The sequence below is a fragment of the Ornithorhynchus anatinus genome, chromosome 10, assembly GCF_004115215.2.
Source record: "Ornithorhynchus anatinus isolate Pmale09 chromosome 10, mOrnAna1.pri.v4, whole genome shotgun sequence".
Lineage (NCBI taxonomy): Eukaryota > Metazoa > Chordata > Mammalia > Monotremata > Ornithorhynchidae > Ornithorhynchus > Ornithorhynchus anatinus.
This window is the reverse complement of record NC_041737.1, coordinates 54,389,362-54,410,941: the sequence shown is the minus strand read 5'-3', so window position 1 is coordinate 54,410,941 and position 21,580 is coordinate 54,389,362. Positions and strand designations below refer to the sequence as shown.

Below are 21,580 nucleotides of genomic sequence, written 5' to 3'. Positions count from 1 at the left end.
CCCCCGCAGGCCTCCGCGCCGGACCCCCCGGCGGCCTGCGCCGCGCCTGGAGCCACGCCCCGCCCTGCGGCGCCCCCCGGGCCCCGGCCCCACACTGAGGCAGGAGCCCACCGCGGCCGGGAAGCCGCGGGCCCGGCTCTTCGGACAACAAGGTTGGACTCGGTGCCCGGGGGGGGGGGCCTCTCCCTCTGGCCACCGCCCAGAGCCGGAAGATGGAGCCGCCCCGCCACCCGCCCTGGATGGCGTGAGGCCTGCCTCCGCCCGCCCGGTCGCCGAGGGGCCCACGCTGCACTTTGCCCTTCCCCCCCGCGCTCCAAGTGGGGACAGGATGGGGAGGGGGAGGGGTCCGTCCCCTCCGCCCCGCCGCCCCCACCCCTTCCACGCTCCCCTCGTCGCCCCTCCGGCCCGGCCCCCCCGGCTGTGCCCCGGCGATAAGCGGAGGCGGGAAGAGGCGGGTGGCCGCGGGGCTCCCGCGTCTTCCCCGGGGTGGGGAAAGGCCCCACGGTAGACTGCACGCTCGGGGTCCGGGCCCGGCCTGTGGCCCCGGCCGCCGGGCCCAAGGAAGCCCCTTCCCTCCCTCTTTTTGTACGTGTATACGGCCACTCCGCCCCACCCAGTGTATAGACCCCAACAAGGCTCGGAGTGTCGCCCGCCCGGCTCCGCGTCCGTCCTTCCTTGGGGGTGGGCGGGGGTGGGCCTCCGTGGGCGGCCCGGGATCCGCGGGGAACAAAGGAGGAGGAGGTGGCAGGGAGGAGCAGCAGGAGGAGGAGGAGGAGGAGGGGAGGGAGGTGGGCCGCCACCGTCCTCTGCTGGAACCGCGGGGCAGCACAGTCGGCGGCGCCGGGCCCGCTGGAGCGGGAGATGACAGGAGTCCAGCCGTGTTATAAATATTATTATTGTCAATGATAAAAAAACCACAGAACTCGATGGCCCCGGAAAGCGGGGTGGGGGCCGCTCTCAAGGGCCCCGAGCCCCTCCCCACGGCCGGCTCAGCGACGGCCGCCTCCCCCCGTGGTTCCCCACGGGCACCTCCTCACGCCGGCCCCGGCCGACGGGCGGGGAGGGGGCGGGGGCCGGGCCCGACCGCCGGCTCCGGCCTCGGCCCGGGCCCACGTCGGCCGGGGGCTGAAGCGGGTCTCCCCGCCTCCCCTCCGCCCTCCCCCACCCCTCTCGGTGGGTACCTGGGTCGGGCCGCTGGGCCGGACGGGGGCGGGAGAGAGGAGGCCTGGGGTCGGCACCCGATCAGCCCCACCCGGGCCTGGGGTCGGGGTGCTGGGGGGAGGGAGAGAGGAAGGGCGGGGCACGGGAGAGGCCCGGAGTGCAGGGCTCACGGTCACGCCGCGGGCCGGGCTCACGGCTGGTCATCCAGCTGCCGCAGGAGGGTCCGGCGCCGGCGCTCCAGCTCCCCCTCGCTCAGCTCGCTCTCCGACGTGTCCCAGCCTGTCTGCAAGGGCAGGGGGAGGGCGCCGGCTGGGTGGGAGGGCGGGGGAGAGGGGAGACCAGCAGACCCGGGGCGAGGCCCGAGGGTGCGGTCACGGGGGTTCCACAGGCCTAGAGTTCTCCGTCCCCGGTCCCCCCTCACCTTTTCCTTCTTGACCCCCCGGCGGGCCGGGGAGCGGGGCTGGGGCTCCCCCCGCCGGGCCTCCCGCTCTCGCTCTTCCTGCTCCGGCTCTCGCTCCGCCTCACTCTCCGGGCTGTTCTGCAAGGCCCGCGGGTGGGGAGCCCCCCTCAGCCGGGGGGCCGGGGGCCGCTCCAGCCCTACCCTCTCTTCCCTTCCTCTCCCCACATCCCACCGTCCGGCCTCCCTCCTCCAGCCTCCGCTGGCCACTCACCGACTTATGCCTCTTTCTCTTGCTTTTCTTTTTCTGTTTCTTGGATTTTCGGGAACCGTGATCTGAGAGGGGCCGGAGCGCGGCAGGGAGAGTCAGTGTTTGTCGATCGATCGATCGATCGATCCCTATTTATTCAGCACTTGCTGTGTGCAGAACACTGTACTAAGCGCCTGGGCGAGTACAGAATAACAGACACGTTCCCAGCCCACAGCGAGTTTACGGACTGGAGGTGGGCAGGGCTTCCTGGGTGTCAACCTAGCTGATCCCCTGCCTCCAGGCAGGTGAGCGGCTCCCTGGGCCAGAGTGGTTTCCAGGAGAGGGCCCCCCGACTCCGCCTCCCCACCCGCCTGCTTTACTCATTCGTTCCCGAGTAATAGCGGTAGCAATGTTCGTTAAGCGCTCGCTGTGGGCAGAAGACCGTATTAAGCGCCGGGAAAGATCAGACGTGTGGGAATCGGACACATTCCCGGCCCCTCTGCCACACTGAGGCCCGCCGGGTGCCCACCCCCGGCAGCCCCCGCCCAGACCGCCTCTCACCTGCTCCCGGGGGGACGCGGCCGAAGGGGAGACCCCGGGGCCCCGGGCCGGCCCCCCCGCTCTCGGCCGACCCGGGGGAGGACGAGGGCTCGGAGCCCGACTCGGAGGGGTTCCGCTTCCGCCGTTTGGGGGGCGGCGGGGGCAGGTCGTCCTCCTCGGACTCAGAGCCCTGCGGCGGGTGGAGGGGCAGGGTAAGCGGGGGGTGGAGGGGCAGGGTAAGCGGGAGAAGGGCCGACCCGCCGGCGCCCTCCTCCCCCCCAAACCGGGACCGGGAGGCCGGGGGGAAGGAGAGAGGGTCCGGCGGAGGAGGCTGTCCCTCCGTTTCCCTCGGGGACTCACCGAAGGGGAGTGTGGAGGACGCTTGTGGTGGTGTTTCTTGGCCTTCCGGCTGTGCTTGCGACTCTTGGAGATGGGTAGGCACTCGCTCTGTGAGGAGAGAGGCCGGTCGCACCCCGCACGGCACCCCCGCCTCCACCCCCGCCCTCCCTCGTGGGCTGGCCGGATGCCCCGTTATCCAGCATTTAGTACGCTACCCGGCCCATAGTAAGCGCTTGGCAAACACCTTAATTATTAATTACTGTTATTATTACAGGCCCTCGCCGAGCCCAGGGCCCGGCGGGATGAGGCGGCAGGGGCGGTGGGAGGGAGGGGAGAGGGACGGGACCCGGCAGAGGGTCGGGGACCCCAGAGGGGGCCTGGCCTCACCTCCAGCACCTGCAGGAACTCCCGGAAGAGGCGGATCCGCTCGGACTCCAACGTGATCTGCTCGAAGGCGAAGTCGCACACAAAGCGCTCGCGGACCTGCGGGGGGTGGCCGGGGGCAGTGACTCGGGGGCCGGTGGCGACTGGGGTGGGGGGCGGTTCCCAGATAGGGATCGGGGGGGGGGGGACGACTGGGGTCGGGGTGGCGACGCCGGTCCTACCGCCCCCCCCCCCCCCCCCGCCAGCAGGGTGTGGGCGTGAAGGCCCGGAGGCGGGCGAGGTTGTGGAGGGCGGCGGGGAGGACCGTCGCTCAGCTTTACCTGATCCCAGCTGGTGCCGGGCTCCAGCGGAGGGGCCGCCTGCCTCAACATGCCCCTGAACGCCGCCTCCCGCCGCCGCAGCCGCCGCGCCGCCTCCTTCTCCCGCTCCCGCTCCCGCGCCTCTGCCTTCTCCAGCAACTGGGGGTGAGGGAGGGGGGACCGACCCCCCCGGGGCGTCACTCTGAGCCCCCAAGGCCCCGGGGGCATCGCCCCGGACAACCCATCGGTGGTATTTTTGAGCACCTACTGCATACAAAGCACTGGGAGGGTAATACAAATAACGATAGTATTTGTGAAGTGCTTACTGCGTGCTAAGCCCCGGGGTAGATACAAGTTCATCGGGTTAGATACAATCCCCGACCCACACGGGGCTCACAATCTTAAGCCCCATTTTAAATATGAGGTCCCTGAGGATCGGAGGTCAAGTGACTCGTCCTAGGTCACACGGCGGACAAGTGGTGGAGAAGGGATTAGAAGCCACGTTTCGATTCCCAGCCCCGATCTCTTGCCACTAGGCCACGCTGCTCTCCCAACAGAGCTGGTAGACGCGTTCCCTGCCCGCAGCGCACCGAGCCCTCGGGGCCATCACCCCGGGTATCATCCCGAGCGTCACCTCCACTGCCTGGGGCCTCCGTCAGTCAGTCAGTCAGTTGTATTTATTGAGCACTCACTGTGTGCACAGCACTTTCCTAAGCGCCCGGGGCAGTACGATATAATAGAACAGACACATTCCCTGCCCACAACAAGCCGAGTCTAGCTTACAATCTCAGCTCCTTCGGCCCCAAAACGATGGCTCCGCTCTGCTCCGCTCCCCGACCCCAGCCTGGAGTCGCCTCGCTCCCCGGGCCTCCCCCGGTCTCCGGGCCCCCCCGTCCTCCACCCGCCCTGTCGCCTCCTCCTGCCCGCCCCCTCTCCCTGCCCGTTCTCCCGGGAACCTAGCCCCGTATCTTCACCTGCACCCCTCTCCTGCCCCGTCCCCGCTCACCCCCGACCTCACCCTCCTCCTGCCCGGCCCCGGCCCCGGCCCCGCCCCTGGCTCACACTGTTGAAGGTCAGCTTGATGTTTCCGGCGTCCAGCGTGGCCGCCCGCTTGTCGAAGCTGATGACGTGGGCGAAGTCCTCGAACGTCGTGTTGACCTCCACGCCGAAACCCCGGTCCTGCGGGCGCAGCCAGCTCCGTCGGCCCGGGGTCCTCGCCCCCGCCGGCCCCGGCCCGCACCCATCCCCGGTCGGCCCCTGGCCGGCCTCACCCGCAGGACGTCCTTGATGATCTTCTTCTCGTCGTGGAATCGGGCCTTCAGGTCCTCCACGTAAAACTTGAAGAGGTCCAGGGGGGTGGAGCCTGCGGGGAGGGAGCAGGGCCTGGCGGGCGGCCCGGCCTGGCCCGGCGCTGAGCCCGGGGGGCCGCGGGCGGGGCCGGCCGGGGAGGAGCCGGGCCGCGGGGGACAGGGGCGGCGCAGAGGACCGGGTCCGGGGGCAGGGAGCCGGGCCGGGGGGCGGGGGGGGCCCGGCCTCCTTACCCGGCTGTCCCAGCATGTTGGCAAAGCGGACATCGGTGCTGACCGCTGGGTACAGCTCCATCCAGGTGGACATGGAGTGCAGCTGCCCCGTCTCGTGCAGCTCGTCCAGGAAGGTCTGAGCGAGGAGAGGCCCGTTACCCAGGGCGGGGCCGGGGGGCCGGGGGCGGGGCCGGGACGGACCGAGTGAGGGAGACGGAGCCAGAGAGAAAGTAGACGGAGAGACAGAGATGGAGAAAGAGGGAGGGGAGAGATGGAGAGATAAGGGGGGAAGAAACGGAGAAGGAAGATGGGCGGGAGACGCAGGTGGAAACAGAAAGGGAATGGCAGACAGACGGAGAGATGGAGGGAAGAGGAAGGATGGCGATGAAGAGATGGAGGAAGGTGGAAGAATGGCGAAAGGCAGAGGGAGGGAAGAAGGCAGCGAGATGGAATGACGGAGGAAGGTGGAGAAATGGAGGCAAGCGGAGACATGGAGGGAGATTGATGTATGGAAGCAGGCGGAGATGGAGGCAGGCAGAAAGACGGAGAGGAAGGATGGAGGGAGACAGAGACGGAGGCGGGCAGAAGGTCGGAGGGAGGAGGAAGGATGAAGACAGGCAGAGAGATGGAAGGAGGTGGAGAGATGGAGGGAGGTGGAGAGAGAAAGGGAGGAGGAAGGATGGAGGGAGGAGGAAGGATGGAGGCAGGTGGAGAGATGGAGGGAGGTGGAGAGATGGAGGGAGGTGGAGAGATGGAGGGAGGTGGAGGAAGGTTGGAGAGATGGAGGGAGGTGGAGGAAGGTTGGAGAGATGGAGGGAGGTGGCCAGATGGAGGGAGGTGGAAGGATAGAAGGAGACGGAAGGATGGAGGGAGGAGGAGAGATGGCGAGAGGCAGAGACCTGCTCCCAGTCCAGGCCTCCCCTTCCCTACCGAGAGAGCTCCTGCTACCCCCATCCGACTATCTCCCCGGAGCACAGACAGACCCCCACCCGGCCGAGGCCCGGCCCCATCTGGCCAAGCTGGGGAGGGCTTAACGGGGAGGGGGTTCCCGGGGCCGGGGGCCCGGGGTGGTACCTGGAAGTCTTCGCGGTTCTTGCGCTGCTGCCGCCGCTCTCTCAGACGCACTCGCTCCCGCTCCTCCTCCTCCTCTTTCTCCAGCAGGCGGATGTGCTCCTCGAAGCAGATCAGCGCATCCTCCTTGTCCATGTCTGCTGGGGCGGGCGGAGGGGGACCCCGTGAGGACCCCGGCCCACCTCCTGCCGGTCCGCCGGCCCTTGGGGTCGGGGGTGGGGGGGGATTGCGGAGGGGAATCCAGGGAGAGAGAAGGGTGGTGGGGGCCTCACTCTGCAGATCGCGATCCTGAGTGAAGCGGGGGTCGTCCAGGAGGTGCTGCTGTGCCTCGGCCCACGTGGTGTCAAAACTGACGCTGCTCATTCCGTCCAGGATGCGCTTCAGGGCCTGGATGTTTCGCCGCCTGAGCTGCTTGGCCTGCTCCTGGGGGGGTGAGGGAAATGGCCGTGGTAGGGATTAGGGCGGGGACGGGGGGAGGGGGGTACGGGAGGGGGGGGGACGACCCCGGGGGTGGGGGGGAGCCCTGCCGGGGGAGGGGTTGGTACCTTCTCCTTCTTGGCGAGGAAGAAGAGCACATCGTCGTAAATCTCCTTGCGGTCTCGCTCGGGCACCACAGCCCAGACCTCCAGATCCCCGAACGTCTGCTCCGCCCGCCTAAGGGCAGACGGGGACGCTCAGCCGCCATGGCACCGAGCCTTCTGGCCGGAGGCCCCTTCCCCACCCTGTCCCCCCGCCACAGGTTGCCCGGGCCCGGTCCGCTCCGCACCTGGGCCCTCAGGTCTCACCCCCCGTGTCCCCCGGGGGGCCCGGCCCCCGGCGGTGGGCACACACCGGTAGCGGGTGCCCGAGGTCATGCGGCTGTGCCGCTCCAGGAAGCGCTGCAGGGTTTCCTTGGCCTCCTTGGCCCTCAGCCGGGCCTCCTCCTTCTCCTCCTTCTCGCGCTGCGCCTTGTAGGCGTTGAACGCCTGCTTCTTCTCGCTCAGCTTTGGCAGGGCGCTGCGGGGGTTGGGGAGGGAGCGGTCAGGGACCTGGCTCCCCTAAATCCCGCCCGCTCCTGGGGAGCCGGAGCCGGGTGACGGAGATGGGGGGAGGACCGACCGGGCCCTACCTGTAGCGGGGATCAGTCACCACCATCTTCATGGCCTGCTCCCATGAGGCGTTGGAGGTCACGCCCTGAGGAACGGCTAGGATCAGGACCCCTCCCCTGACCGGCCCTCGCCCCGACCGTCACGATGCCACCCAGCAGCCCAACGCCCCCGTCCCTTACCCCCGGGGTACCTTTTCTCGCAGCAGGTCCTTGAAGGCTTGCTTGGCCTTCTCCTTACAGTTCCAGTTAGCCCCGGGCCGCTCCGGCTCCGGCTCCGGCTCCGGCCGAGGCTCCTCGTCATCCCGCCGCCCGCTGTCGCTGTCGGTGGAGGGAGGCGGGGAGAGGAGACCCCCCCGCCGGGAAATTGGCCTAGCATTCCCAGCCGAGGGAGGCCGGGGGCAGATCCGGCTCCGCTCCCACTGGGCCTCCCCGGCTGCCCCGGCCCTCGGGGAGTTGCCCCGGGGAGAATCCGCCGGGCCCCAGAGGCACCGAGGATGACCGAGGCCCCGGGGCCCTGCGGCGCCACCCGGACGCCAGCCACCGACGAGTGCCCCGGGGCTGCTGGCCTCCTGGGTCCCCCCCCCCGACTCCCCCCGGGCCTTCACCTGCTGCTGGCCTCCTCTGGTGGCCGGGCCCCGTCGTCCGGCGGCTCCGCCCGGTCTGGGGGCTCACAGGCGTCCGGCTGGGCGGGCTCGGGGCGCACGGGAGGTTCGGGGGACACCGTGGGGCTGGGGGCGGCGGCGGGGGACGGTTCGGGCTGGGCCGGAGGCTGCGGCTGTTTCCTGCAAGGAGCCCGGGGCGTGGGTTGGGGCAGGCCGGGAGGAGAGCAGGAGAAGGGGGAAAATGGAAATGGGCAAGGAGTGGGGGGTGCCGGGAGCCGGCCCCGAGCAGCAAGAGAGGGATGGATCGGGGCATCGGGTGGCACGGGGAAGCCCGGGGTGATGGGGAACATGGCGCGGAGGGGCCAGGGCGGCCGCCCCGCAAAGGGGGACACCAGAGGGCAAGCGGATGCCGCCACCCTGACGGAGGAGGTGGTGGCCTCGTTTTCCCTCAGGACTCCCTCTCTCCAGCCTTCGGAGACCAGGAGGGGAGGAGGGGAGAAGCCGGTGGGGAGGGGATGGAGGATAAAGGGGGAGGGAGATCCTCCTTTACTCACCCCACCGCCTCCTCTTGTTTGATCAGAGCTGCGCCAAGGAAAAACCGATCCGCAGGATTGAACGGGGCTGAGGGAGTGTGTCGCCCCCACCTCCTCCAGCCCGGGCCAGCCCCGGCCCCCCGCGACCCCCCACAGTCCCCGCCGGCCCCCGGGTCCCCTCACCCTCCAGCTGGTCCAGGTCCGGGGGCCGGGCCCAGCAGGACTCCCGGCTCTGCGTGTTGTAGTAATACGGGCGCCCCGTGTCCGAGCGGAACTCTCTCCACGGGCCCTGGGCCGGCAGCTGGAGGGGGACCAGCGCACAGAGAGCCCGGTGTGGGAACCCGGCGGCGGCGGGGCGCCGAGGGGGGCGCGGGGGGGAGAGGGACGAGTGAATGGGGGGTTGGGGACAGGTTTCTGGGGGGCGGGGCGGGGAAGGGAGTGAGGTGAGGGGGCCGGGAGAGGGGATGCGTGGAGGCAGGGTTACTTAGAGAGGTGACAGAATTTAGAGGGGTTAGAGAGGTGACAGAATTCAGGGATTGAGGAAACCGGGGGTGGGACAGGGGAAGGGTCAGGGGGAGGAGACGGGGGGGCGGTGGTTCCCACCTCGGCCTTGGTCCGACGGGCCCCGGGGACATCCCACGGACCGCGCTCGCTGTCCACGCCGAAGTAGTACACGCGGCCGTCGGGGGGCAGCCGCTCGCTCCACGGGGGCTTCTGGGAGGGCAGAAGTGCGGGTCGGGGGCAAAGGTCACGACCCCTCCCATCTCCAGCATCCTAGGGATCGTGGGATGGGGCTGGGGGGCAAGGGTCAGGCCAGGGGAGGACGGGCTCGGGGGGTGGTGGGGGGCGGAGCGGGTGAGGGGACCCACGCACATCCCGCCGCCACCCGCCCCCTCCCTCCCCTCCCCGCCCCCCAGAGACTCACCGGGGGGGCCCCCCCGGCCCCGGCCCCGACAGCTGAAAGAGAACCGAAGGGAGACGGACTGAGCCGGGCCCAGCCCGGCCCCGGCTTGTCCTCTCCTGCCCTCGCCTGCCTCCCGCCCGCCGGCCCCAGCCCGGCCCCCCGGCACCCCGACAGGCACCGTCCCTGCCCTGCCCTGCCCTGCCCCACCCAGGGGACTCACAGCCGGCCGTGTCCGCGCCCGGAGCCGTCTGCCAAAGGAAAGGATGGGGAGCGGGTGGCCGTCAGGGCCCGGCGGGAGGCCTCCCCCCGCCCGCCCGCCCCCACACCGCGCCCCCAGACTATGGGGGTGCCACGCGGGCATCCCGGGCCAGGCTGCTTCCCTTCTCGGCCCTCCCCACTGCCCACGACCAGCCCAGAGGCGACCACACGGAGGAGGAGGAGGAGGAGGAGGAGGAGGAGGAGGGAGGAAGGAACCGTCTGTCTGCGGGGAGAAGGGCCGTCGAGGCCCGCAGCGCCGGGGGCTGGGAGGAGACCGGGCAGGGGCTAGCCGGGGGGCGGGGGGGGGGCGGGAGCGTCGGGGAGAACGGGGGTAGCCCCCGGTCTTCGCCCCCCCCCCCCCCCCCGCCCTGGGCCCCGCCCCGGGGGTGCTTACCACTGCGGGGACCGGGACGGGAGCAGGTCCTGGGGGCCCTGGGGGCACCAGCATCCCCGGGATCAGGGGGGGGCCCAGCCCCGGCATCTGGGGGGGCACAGACGGAAGGGGGAGGGGTGGCACCTGGGCCGTGTCCACCGCCGAGGGGGGAGGGGGCGGCCGGGGGGGGGGGGGGCGGTTAGGCCAGGATCCCGGAGTCCAACGCCCTCCGCTCCTGGGCCCTCGCTGAGTCCGCTGCCCGATTTCCATCGGGCCCTCCGCCGGGGTTCTTTCCGGTGGCCTAGCGCGGGCCGGGGGCCGCGAGGCGGAGCTTGGGGGGGTCGGGGTCAGGTGTCCGGACGGGACGGGACGGGACGGGGCGGGGCGGGGCAGGATGGAGGCACGGTACCTGAGCCAGAGGGGGGGGTCCTCCCAGGGGCGGGATCATGGGCGGCATCATGCCCGGGGGCACGGCCGGCGGCCTCTGGGGCAGCGGGGGCAGCGCCATCGGAGGGAAGGGCGGGGGGATCCCGGGCGGCGGCGGCGGCGGCGGCATCTGCAGGGGGAGAGACGGAGAGACAGAGAGAGGGGAAGGGGAAGGGGCTGAGGCAGAGGGCCGGGGGGCCCGGCCGGGGGGCCCGGCGGTGGGCAGCCACCCTCGAGGCGGGAGCGGCCTTTGGCTCTGGGGGCCCGCGTCCCCGTCCCCGCGTCTCCTTCCCCTTCCCCGGCGGACGCTCCCTCGGGGCGGGGGTCGCGGACCGGCCGTTCCCGAGCGTTTAGTTGAGCGCTCTGCGCCACAGGGGCGCTCAGCAAACGTGGCTGACCGGCTTGGGGTTTGGGGGGGAGTCGGGATGGAGGACCTGGAGCCGGAGGCCGGATCCGAGCCGGGGGTGGGGGGTGCCCCAAGGCGGCCGGAAGGGAGGGGAGGGGAGGGGAGGCCCCGGGGGGCAACTTACGAAGGGCGGAGGCATCATGGGGCGGCCGGGGGCTGGGAAGGGAGGAGGTGCTCGCAGGGGGCCGCTCCCAGGGTCGGGTGCAGACTGTGGAGGCAGAAAGAACGGCGTCACGGGGACCCGGGCCGGGGGCAGGTCCAGGGCAGGGCGAGGAGGCGGCAGGGGGTGAGGATGGCGCCCCCGGCCCTGCCCCGGACCCTCCCGGGGGGAGCGGCGGACCCCTGGAGAGGCACGGGGTCTCCCCTCGGTGACTACCCCCAGGATGTGGGGAGAGCCCTCCTCCCCGTCCCCAAGCCCGCCCCCCCCCCCCCGCAACCCTAGGCCTTGGCTCTGCCCTGGGCTTCGCCCCCGCAGGCGGCAGGGGCGGATGGGGCCGGGGGCGAGGGGGGAGTTTGCCCCGGAAGGAGACGGGCTGCGGTGGCTGGCCGGGGATGGGGGCTGCAGGACGCTTAGGGTTGCCTCTCCCGGGACGGGCCCGTTTCAGAGATGGGTCAAACCGAGGGGCAGAAAGGGAGACAGGCTCAGGCCGGAGTCGGCCGGCCTCCTCTCCTCCACGTGTCCCCAACCCAGACAGGCGGGGGGAGGGGAGGGGTGTCTTGGGCCGCCCCCATCCTCCGCCCCCCTCTCGGCCGTCCGACTCCCCTGACCCGCAGCGTGGCTCAGTGGCAAGAGCCCGGGCTTGGGAGTCAGCGGTCGTGGGTTCGAATCCCGGCTCTGCCCCTTGTCAGCTGGGTGACGCTGGGCAAGTCGCTTCACTGGGCCTCGGTTTCCTCCTCTATAAAACGGGGTGTAAGACTGTGAGCCTCACGTGGGACCGCCTGATGACCCCGTATCTCCCCCAGCGCTTAGAACAGTGCTCTGCACGTAGTAAGCGCTTAACAAATACCAACATGATGATGATGATGACGATGATGATGATGATGATGATTCCTCTCCCTCCTGAGCCGGTTCAGGCCCAGTGGGCAGGCGGCCTTTCAACCTGGGGGGTGGCGACCCCTGGTGGCCGTGCGTGGCGGCGCGGCTGTCGAGCCGTCCAGCCTGACCCCTTTTGACCTTCCCGCATTTTTTTAATGTTCTTTATCATTAATAATAAAAACAGCATTTGTTAACGGCTTACTATGTTCCAGGCACTGTACTAAGCGCTGGGGGTGACACAACCAAATCGTGTAAAGCACTTACTACGTTCCAGGCACCGTACTAAGCGCTGAGGGAGATACAACCAAATCGTGTAAAGCACTTACTTTGTTCCAGACGCCGTACTAAGCGCTGGGGGAGATACAACCAAATCGTGTAAAGCACTTACTACGTTCCAGGCGCCGTACTAAGCGCTGGGGGAGATACAACCAAATCGTGTAAAGCACTTACTACGTTCCAGGCGCCGTACTAAGCGCTGGGGGAGATACAACCAAATCGTGTAAAGCACTTACTACGTTCCAGGCGCCGTACTAAGCGCTGAGGGAGATACAACCAAATCGTGTAAAGCACTTACTTTGTTCCAGGCGCCGTACTAAGCGCTGGGGGAGATACCAACCAAATCGTGTAAAGCACTTACTACGTTCCAGGCGCCGTACTAAGCGCTGGGGGAGATACAACCAAATCGTGTAAAGCACTTACTTTGTTCCAGACGCCGTACTAAGCGCTGGGGGAGATACAACCAAATCGTGTAAAGCACTTACTACGTTCCAGGCACCGTACTAAGCGCTGAGGGAGATACAACCAAATCGTGTAAAGCACTTACTTTGTTCCAGACGCCGTACTAAGCGCTGGGGGAGATACAACCAAATCGTGTAAAGCACTTACTACGTTCCAGGCACCGTACTAAGCGCTGGGGGAGATACAACCAAATCGTGTAAAGCACTTACTACGTTCCAGGCGCCGTACTAAGCGCTGGGGGAGATACAACCAAATCGTGTAAAGCACTTACTACGTTCCAGGCACCGTACTAAGCGCCAGGGTAGCGGCAAGCCGATCAGGTTGGACACAGTCCCCGTCCCGGGTGGGGCTCACCGTCTCAATCCCCTTTTTAGAGTTGAGGGAACGAGGCTGTAAGCTCTAGACTGTAAGCTCGTTGTGGGCAGGGAATGTGTCTCTGGTTGTACCGTCCTCTCCCAAGCGCTCAGTACGGTGCTCTGCACACAGTAGGCGCTCAATAGGTACGGTTGACTGAATGACTGAGACACAGAGAAGTGACGGGACTTGCCCTAGGTCCCACAGCAGACAAGTGGCAGAGGTGGGCTTAGAATCCAGGTCCTTCTGAGGCCCAGGCCCGGGGTCTAGCCACTAGGCTAGGGAAACAGCTTGGCTCGGTGGAAAGGGCACGGGTTTAGGGGTCATGGGTTCTAATCCCGGCTCCGCCACCTGTGTGACTCTGGGCGAGTCACTTCACTTTTAGGTGCCTCAGGTGCCTCATCTGTAAAATGGGGACTAAGACAGTGAGCCTCACGTGGGACAACCTGATTACTCTGTATCTACCTTAACGCTTAGAACAGTGCTCGGCACGTAGTAAGCTTTTAACAAATACCAACGTTATCATTATTAGGCCAAGGCTCCCTCGTCTCCGCTTCCGGTCCTCCCCCTCCCACCCCCCACCAACCTCTCTTCTGGCGGACCCCAAATCTGCTACCAGCCTAGCTCCTCACTTCTTTCCCAAACCAACGCAAACTCCCGGCCACCCCAATCCTGGGCGGCAAGACCCGAGGCCACCTACCTCTTTTTGGAGGCCTCCTTGGCCGGACCCCTCCCCTCATTTGCCGGCACCATCCAGACCCCCCCCCCCCGGCCCTTACCCCGGGACCAGCCTCTCCTGCCCAAGTCAGCCCTGGGGGAGTCAGGGGGAGGGGTCCGGCCTCCCGTGCCGGCCAGTGGCTGCTCCTGCCCATTCCCAGAGACCCTCCAGGGCCCCCGGTCCCCATCCCCGGTGGCTCGGTTCTGTCTGTCCAAGGCTTTGGCCTCTCGGGCGCTGGACGGCGACCAGAGGTCTGAGACGCCGAGACCCCCAAGACCCTACTACCCGACCCCCTCCCTACCCTCTGCACAGTGTCACAAGCTCCCACTCTGGACTCTGCTCTGAGCCCAGGCCCGCTCTGAGCCCCCCCACCAAGGCCCGGAGCCTAGGGGTGGTGGGAGGCGGGGGTAGCCCACGTACCCGGACACACACTCACCTGTCTACACGCTGGGACACACACCGGACACACACACTTGGGCCTACACACCTGGATACAAGCCAGAGCACCCACTGGACACACACACACCTGGCTACATGGTGGGACACACATTGGACACTCACATCTGGCTACACGCTAGAAGCAGATGCTGGAGACACACACCTGGACCCATCCACCTGGCTACATGCCGTGGCACACGCTGGGCACACGCACCCGGCTCCACACTGGGGCCAACACTGGACGGACACACCTGGGCCCACCCACCTGCCTAAATGCCAGAGTACACGGAGGACACACACGCCTGGGTACCCACTGGACAGACACGCTGGACACACCCACCCGGCTCCATGCCGGAGCACACGCCGGACACACGCAAACCTGGCTCCCTGCCGGGGTCCAAGCACACCCGGGAAGCGCTGACTAGCCCCCATCCCCCCGACCGGTCCGTCTCACCTGCATCTTCGGGTGAGGGCGGGGAGGAGGCCGAGCCAGGCTGGGACAGCCTCAGTGGGGGACGCTGGGCGACCCCTCCTGTCAGTCTAGACCCCCCAATCCCGTCCGCGCCCTTCCCCGCCTCGCAGGATCGGCCCATGCCGGACCAGCTGGACCCCCATCGAATGGCCACCCTCCACCGAAGCCTCTAGAGAGGAGGCTGCTCGTTGGCAGGAATCGTGCCTACCAACTCCGTTCTACTGCTCTCTCCCAAGCGCTTAGTAATAATAATTACGATGATAATAATAATAATAATAATTCTGGTATTTATTAAGCGCTCACTACATGCCAAACACTGTGCTATGCACCGGGGTGGATAGAAGGTAATCAGGTTGTCCCACTTGGGGCTCACAGTCTCAATCCCCATTTCACAGATGAGGGACCTGAGGCACGGAGAAGTGAAGTGACTTGCCCAAGGTCACACAGCAGACAAGCGGCACAACCGGAATCAGAACCCACGTCCTCTGACTTCCAAGCCTGCGCTCTTGCCACTAGGCCACGGTGGTAATGATTGTGGTATTTGTTAAGCACTTACCACGTGCCAGGCACTGTAATAAGCGCTGGGAGTGGATACAGTCCCGGGCCCACATGGGGCTCACAATCTGCATCCCCATTTTACAGATGGGGGAACTGAGGCACAGAGAAGTTAATAGATTTGCCCAAGGTCACAGACCAGACGGGTGGTGAAGAAGATATTAGAACCCAGGTATTTCCGGCTCCTAGGCTCTTGCTCTAGCCACTCGGCCACGCTGCTTCTGTAAAGTGCTCTGCACACAGTAAGTGCTCAATAAGAACAGAGAAGCAGCGTGGCTTAGTGGGTAGAGCCCAGGCTTGGGAGTCGGAGGTCGTGGGTTCTAACCCCCGGCTCCGCCACTTGTCAGCCGTGTGACTTTGGGCAAATGACTTTACTACTCTGGGCCTCAGTGACCTCATCTGTAAAACGGGGATGAAGACTGTGAGCTCCACGTGGGACAATCTGACTACCTTGTAGCTACCCCGGTGCTTAGAACAGTGCTCGGCACACAGGAAGCGCTTAACAAATTCCATCATCATCATCATCATCATCATCAATAAGTGGCATTGATGATGAAGGCTCCGATCTCCCCGGACCAAACGCAAACCGGATTCAATCCTCTGGGGCCGGGGTGACAGCGAGGGGACAGCGGAAAAGGAGGCGGGGGTCCGAGTGGCCCAGAAGCTGACTCTGGGACAGCAGCGGGGGGCGGCCATTCCTCTCCTGTCTGGCCCAGGGAGACCCCCCCTCAGGGTAGCCAGGCTCCGTTTTGCTCCCCGCCCAGCAGGCACACGGGCCCGGCCGTGGCTGGACCGCAGTCCCGAAAAGGTGGACGGCACGGGTTATAAGCGGTATAATAAGGAGAAGCAGTGTGGCCTACTGGATAGAGCACAGGCCTGGGAGACAGAAGGACCTGGGTTCTAATCCCGGTTCCGCCAATTGTCTGCTGGGTGACCTCGAGCAAGTCACTTCACTTCTCTGGGCCTCAGTTACCTCAGCTGGAAAATGGAGATTTAGACTGGGAGCTCCATAGGGGACAAAGACTGTGTCTAACCTGATCTGCTTGTATCCACCCTAGGGTTTAATAATTCATCACTGTGATGTTTGTTAAGCGCTTACTATATGCCAAGCCCTGTAGTAAGCACCGGAGTAGACACGAGGATAACCAGGTCCCAGACGGGGGTCCCAGAATGAGTAGGAAGGAGGACGGCTAGGGATTCCCGGTTTCGCAGATGAGGGAAGTGAGGCCCTGGGAAGCAACGTGACTGGCCCGAGGTCACACAGCGGACAAGCGGCAGAGCCGGGATTAGAACCCAAGTCTTCCGACTCCCAGGCCCGGGCTCTACCCGCTAGGCAGCACCACCCAGATGGCAAGCTGGCGGCGGGCGGGGCCCGGGACTGCCATCAGGGAGGAATCCTCAAGCACCCTGACTGCTGAGGGAGAGGACGATGAGAGAGACACCCCCAGGGGCCAGCGAGGCCGAGTGGGGGCGTCTAGCCACGTACACCAGACCCCCCCCATTCTCCCCACCTTCAAAGCCTTAAGGTAGGCCGCCTCCTCCAGGAAGCCTTCCCCAATTAAGCCCTCTTTCCCCCAGCTCCTTCTCCCTTCTGCATCACCTGTGCACTTAGATCTGACACCTTTGGTCACATTCAATATAAAGTATTTATTTATTAACTGTCTCCCGCTCTAGACTCTAAGTTTGTTTTGGGCAGGGAACGTGTCTACGTTGTACTGCACTCTCCCAAGCATTTAGTATAGCGGTCTGCAAATAAGCGCTTAGTAAGTACCAGTGATTGATCAGTCCCATCTGTAGTTTATTTTAGCGTCTCACTAAAGCGTAAGTGAGAGGGCAGGGATCGTGCCTAGATCCTCGCTCTTTCTCCTGTTTTGTCTGTCCACCCCAGGACGGGGGGGGGCAGGGTCGGGATGTCTTGCTTCTGGGGGACTCTCCCGAGCGCTTAGTACAGCGCTTTACCAGTGACAACGATGAGATCCCGCCATCCCTCCCATCCAATCCCGGAGACACCCGTGGCTCCCGCGACCGACCTCACCATCCTCGCCCCGGAGGGGAAAGGGTCGATCGTTCCCGCCCCCCGCCCCCAAAGCGGCAGGACCCCCGGATCCCCATCACCCAGGGGGCGACGGCGTGTGGGTGACCCGGGCCGGCATCCCGAGGCGAAGCTTGCCCGGTGCCCCCGCCCCTCCAGTCTCACAAACCGAAAGGAATCGAACGGCTCTCCGATCCGTACCGCGGACCCGCATCTGAAGCAGTCGGACCACCATATCTGGGGCTGGGGTTCGGGGGGGCGGGTTCTGCTGTCCCCCCCCAAATCGGGTGGAAGCAGAAATCTGGGTATCCAGGGCTCTCTGCTCTCTACCCACCCTGAACGAGGCCCGTCATCGGGCAGGGACGGTCTCTATCTGTTGCCGAACTGTCCGTTCCAAGTGCTAGTCCGGCGCGCCGCACGTAGTAAGCGCTCGATAAACCCTATCGAATGAATAAATGAGGACTCTGCATGGTGTAGGTGTGTTGGTGGGGGAGAGGGGGTGTCGGGTCAGCCCGCGCCTTGACCTCCTAACCCGCTCCCCCGGCCTGGCCCACGGGGCCCGGGGGTCGGGAGGTCGCGGGGTCCCATCCCCGCTGGGCCACTTGTCTGCCGCGTCGTCTTTGGGCGAGTCCCTTCGCTTCTCCGAGCCTCGCCTCCCTCCTCCGTAAAACGGGCCCGGGGACCGCGTCCCGGCCTCGTTGGCCGGTGACCGCCCCGGCGCCCGGCACGACGCTCGGCGGCGTGGCTCGGCGGCGAGGGCCCGCGCCCGGGGGTCGGAGGTCACGGGTCCAAATCCCGGCTCTGCCCCCGGGGGTGAGCGCGGGCAGGTCCCTTCTCTGGGCCTCAGTCTCCTCCTCTGCAAAATGGGGAGGAGGACTCTGGGCCTCACGTGGGACCACCTGACGACCTGGCACCTGCCCCGGCGCTCAGAGCGGTGCTCTGCACCGGGCGAGCGCCTCCCAGCTACCGACGCTAACGGACCCCAACGTAGTAAGCGCCCCACCGACGCCACCGTACGGTCACCCTCATCCTCAGCCTCCTCCCCGACCCCCGGACTCCCTCCCCGCGGTCCCGAGGGTGGGGGGACGATGCCCCGCTTGGGGGGGGGGGGGGGGAGGGGATGGGGTGCCCTGGCTCCTCTCTCCCGAGGCCTCCCCTCCCCCCCAAGTGTCTGCCTTCATTGGAGGGGCGGCCCCCTGTCCCCCCCCTTGGTGTGTGGGTCCGGAGGGCGCCTTGCGAGCGTTTAGCGCAGTGCTGTGCACGCGATGGAGGGAAGGACCGCGTCCCGGGGCCCCCCGCCCCCCCTCCCCCCGGCGCCGGGCCGTCTCCGGCTGCGTCTCTGGGTGTCTCTGTCTGTCTCTGTCTCTGGGTGTCTCTGGGTGTCTCTGGGTGTCCCAGCCCGGGCGCGCGCGCGCGGCGGCGGCGGCGACGTTACCATGCCAGAGGGTCGGAGCAGCTGGGGCCGGGCCGGGCCGGCCCGCCCCACCCGCCAGTAACAGGCGCTCCCATTGGTGGAGCGGAGGGGGCGGGGCCTGGAGGGGGCGGGGCCTGGAGGGGGCGGGGCCCGAGGGGCGGGGTCCGACCGCCGGCCGCGCCGCCAAGCGCCACCGGGGGGCGCCAGAGCCGCCCTCCCCGCGCGCGGCCCGGGAGGCGCTCCGGCCCCCTCCCAGTCCCCCCCCCCGCCCTGGCTCCCACGTCGTGGGTTCGAATCCCGCCTCGGCCCCCTCGTCCGCTGGGTGACGGCGCGACTCGCTTCTCGGGCCCCCGGGACCTGCTCTGCTAGATGGGGATGAAGACTGGGAGCTCCAGCTGATGACCCTGGCTCTCCCCCGGCGCTGAGAACGGCGCTCTGCACATTGTAAGCGCTTCACAAATACCGACATCATTATTATTATGATTCACTTCACTTCTCTGGGCCTCAGTGACCTCCTCTGCAAAATGGGGATAAAGACCGGGAGCCTCACGTGGGACCACCTGATGACCCTGGATCTCCCCCAGGGCTTAGAACAGTGCTCTGCACATTGTAAGCGCTTAACAAATACCGACATTATTAATATTATTAAGTCACTTCACCTCCCTGGGCCTCAGTGACCTCATCTGGAAAATGGGGATTAACTGTGAGCCTCACGTGGGACAACCTGATGCCCCTGGATCTCCCCCAGCACTTAGAACAGTGCTCTGCACAGAGTAAGCGCTTAACAAATACCAACATTGTTATTATTATTTTTAAGTCACTTCACTTGTCTGGGCCTCGGGGACCTCCTCTGCAAAATGGGGATAATAATAACCATGTTAAGCACTTAATACCGACATTATTATTATCCTCGACACCAGGCAAAGGGCACAGGTCACTCGGGGGGGGGGGGGGTCATGCAACTGGGGGCCCGCCTGCAAATGGGGGAGCTCGTGGTCTGTGTGCAACTGGGGGAGCCGGTGGCACTTGTGTGATTAGGGGAACTCGTGGCCCTCGTGCAATTAGGGGAGCGTGTGGGCCACGTGCAACTGGGGGAACTGGTGGCCCGCGTGTAACTGGGGGAGCTCGTGGCACTTGTGTGATTAGGGGAGCCTGTGGCCCTCGTGCAATTAGGGGAGCGTGTGGGCCACGTGCAACTGGGGGAACTGGTGGCCCTCGTGCAATTAGGGGAGCTTGTGGGCCTCGTGCAACTGGGGGAACTGGTGGCCCGCGTGCAACTCGGGGAACTGGTGAACCTTAGGGTGCTCGTGCAGCTGGAACGGGTGGCCCTTGTGCCACCGGTGGAGCTCGGGGAGCTGGTGGACCTGGAGAGGCTGGTGGCGCTGGTGCTGCTGGTGAAGCTCGTGGTCCCGTTGGTCTCCGCTCCAATGGCCAAATGTCTGAACGGGCCCAGGACCACCCTCCCCTCCGCTCCTTGGCTCCGGGGCCAAGCTTCGCCCGAGACATCACCTTTTCTCCTTCCCAGAAGCCAGTGCTTTGGCCGCTCCCTGGCTACCGGACCACCGGACTACCCCCCACACAGGGCTGAGGAATCCACTTGGGATTCCTCTTCCCTCCTAATCTCTCCAATGTCTCTCTACAACCCGGTCGGCAAAATCTGCTTCTCCAAGACCAAACATTGTTTTTTTTTTTGAATGGTATTTGTTAGGCGCTTACTATGTGGCCAGGCACTGTACTAAGCGCAGGGGGTAGATACAAGCTAATCGGTTTAATAATGTTGGTATTTGTTAAGCGCTTACTATGTGCAGAGCACTGTTCTAAGCGCTGGGGGAGATACAGGGTAATCAGGTTGTCCTACGTGAGGCTCACGGTTAATCCCCATTTGAGGTAACTGAGGCACAGAGAAGTGAAGTGACTTGCCACTCACACAGCTGACAAGTGGCAGAGCCGCGATTCGAACCCACGACCTCTGACTCCCAAGTCTGTGCTCTTTCCACTGAGCCACGCTGCTTCTCTAGATACAGTCCCTGTCCCACCTGGGGCTGACGGTCTCAATCCCCATTTTACAGATGAAGGAACTGAAGCACAGAGGAAGTGAAATGACTTCCCCAGGGTCACACAGCAGACGAGTGGCAGAACGGGGATTAGAACCCTTGACCTTCTGCCCCCCGGGGCCCGGGCTCTATCCACGATGTCATGCTGCTTCTCAACCTAGTTTCTGTACCTCCATCTCTTTTGCCACCCATCCTCTGGCCTACAACTCCCTCCCTCTTCACATCTGGCAGATCACCATTCTCCTCCTTTTCACAGTCCTACCACAAATCACACCTCCTCCAAGAAGCCTTCCCCGACTAAACCTCCACTTCCTTGTCTAAGACCTCCCCCGGGGCATCTATCCTTCAAGTGTTAGTTTCTTGAGGGCAGGGATCCTATCAACTCTATGGCATTGGACTTTCCCAAGCATTCAGTACAGTGCTTTGCACTCCAGAGTGCTCCGCAAATACCATTGATGGATGGATTATAATCTGCCCCTTCCCTTATCTATAATTTTATTGTCTCCTCTCCCTCCCCCCACTAGATTACAAACTCTTTGGGGACAGGGATTGAATCTACCAACCCTATTGGCCTAATGCAAAAAGCCCAGGCCTGGGAGTCAGGGGGCCTGGGTTCTAATCCTACCCCTGCCACGTCTGCTGTGTGACCTTCGGCAAGACACTTATCTGTGCCTCCGTTTCCTCATTTATAAAATAGGGCTTAAGACTTAGGAGCCCCCTGTGGGATGGGGACTGTTCAACCCATTTATCTTCTATCTACCCCAGCGCTCAGTACAGTGCTTGGCACAATTATACATACAATTATTATTATTCTTGTCAATCGATCAATAAATGGTATTTATTGAGCGCTTACTATGGGCGGAGCACCGTGCTAAGCTCTTGAGAGAGCACGGTACCAAAGAATTAGCAGACACGTTCCCTGTTGAAGACGGGAGAGGAGATGAGCCGTACAAACTGCGGGTGGAGGGAGTTAGGGTAGAGGCCAGAGTGGGCTGCGTGGAGGAGACCTTCCAGGAAGGAGGATGACACTGAATCAGATTCCCGCTAATCCTCTCCCGCCTAGGATTAGGGCTGAGACTGGCAGCTGCTCAGCTCGTCTCCCCGTTGGTTGTAGCCACCCCAGAGCTTAGTACGGCGCCTGGAACATAGTAAACGCTCAACAAATACCGTGATGATTATTCTTCTCCTGCCCAGCCCTCTCCCCCCGTCTTCCTCCTCT

At 65.3% G+C, this 21,580-nt stretch overlaps 2 protein-coding genes across 2 annotated transcripts in view; one reads left to right on the top strand and one right to left on the bottom strand.

Annotated features, from left to right (window-relative positions):
- Positions 1-75, top strand: part of FMNL3 (formin like 3) — a 48,274-nt gene extending 48,199 nt beyond the window's left edge. The window contains exon 27 of the mRNA XM_029074032.2: positions 10-75. The gene's annotated coding sequence lies outside the window, so the exon portion shown is untranslated. The remainder of the gene's footprint in view (positions 1-9) is intronic.
- Positions 76-877: 802 nt separating this feature from the next.
- PRPF40B (pre-mRNA processing factor 40 homolog B) lies at positions 878-10,274 on the bottom strand. Its single transcript, XM_039913394.1, has 24 exons — positions 10,128-10,274; positions 9,740-9,826; positions 9,266-9,335; positions 9,109-9,140; positions 8,787-8,897; positions 8,367-8,484; positions 8,205-8,232; positions 7,654-7,830; positions 7,240-7,366; positions 7,070-7,134; positions 6,793-6,957; positions 6,507-6,615; positions 6,234-6,384; positions 5,965-6,101; positions 4,912-5,026; positions 4,642-4,733; positions 4,433-4,549; positions 3,392-3,529; positions 3,075-3,170; positions 2,709-2,795; positions 2,370-2,538; positions 1,833-1,894; positions 1,583-1,699; positions 878-1,444 (listed from the first exon to the last, which is right to left on the bottom strand). The coding sequence occupies exons 1-24, from the start codon at positions 10,272-10,274 to the stop codon at positions 1,352-1,354; spliced, it is 2,610 nt and encodes an 869-aa protein (XP_039769328.1). The 3' UTR covers positions 878-1,351.
- Positions 10,275-21,580: the final 11,306 nt, after the last annotated feature.

What these genes read in the sequence shown, in the direction of transcription:
- PRPF40B (XM_039913394.1), bottom strand. Translation starts at nt 10,274, where the DNA reads ATGCCGCCGCCGCCGCCGCCGCCCGGGATCCCCCCGCCCTTCCCTCCG. An exon ending in GGGCCGGGGGGGCCCCCCCG is followed by an intron (nt 8,898 to 9,108) that starts GTGAGTCTCTGG and finishes CTGCCCTCCCAG; the next exon opens with AAGCCCCCGTGGAGCGAGCG. An exon ending in TCATCAAGGACGTCCTGCGG is followed by an intron (nt 4,550 to 4,641) that starts GTGAGGCCGGCC and finishes CTGCGCCCGCAG; the next exon opens with GACCGGGGTTTCGGCGTGGA.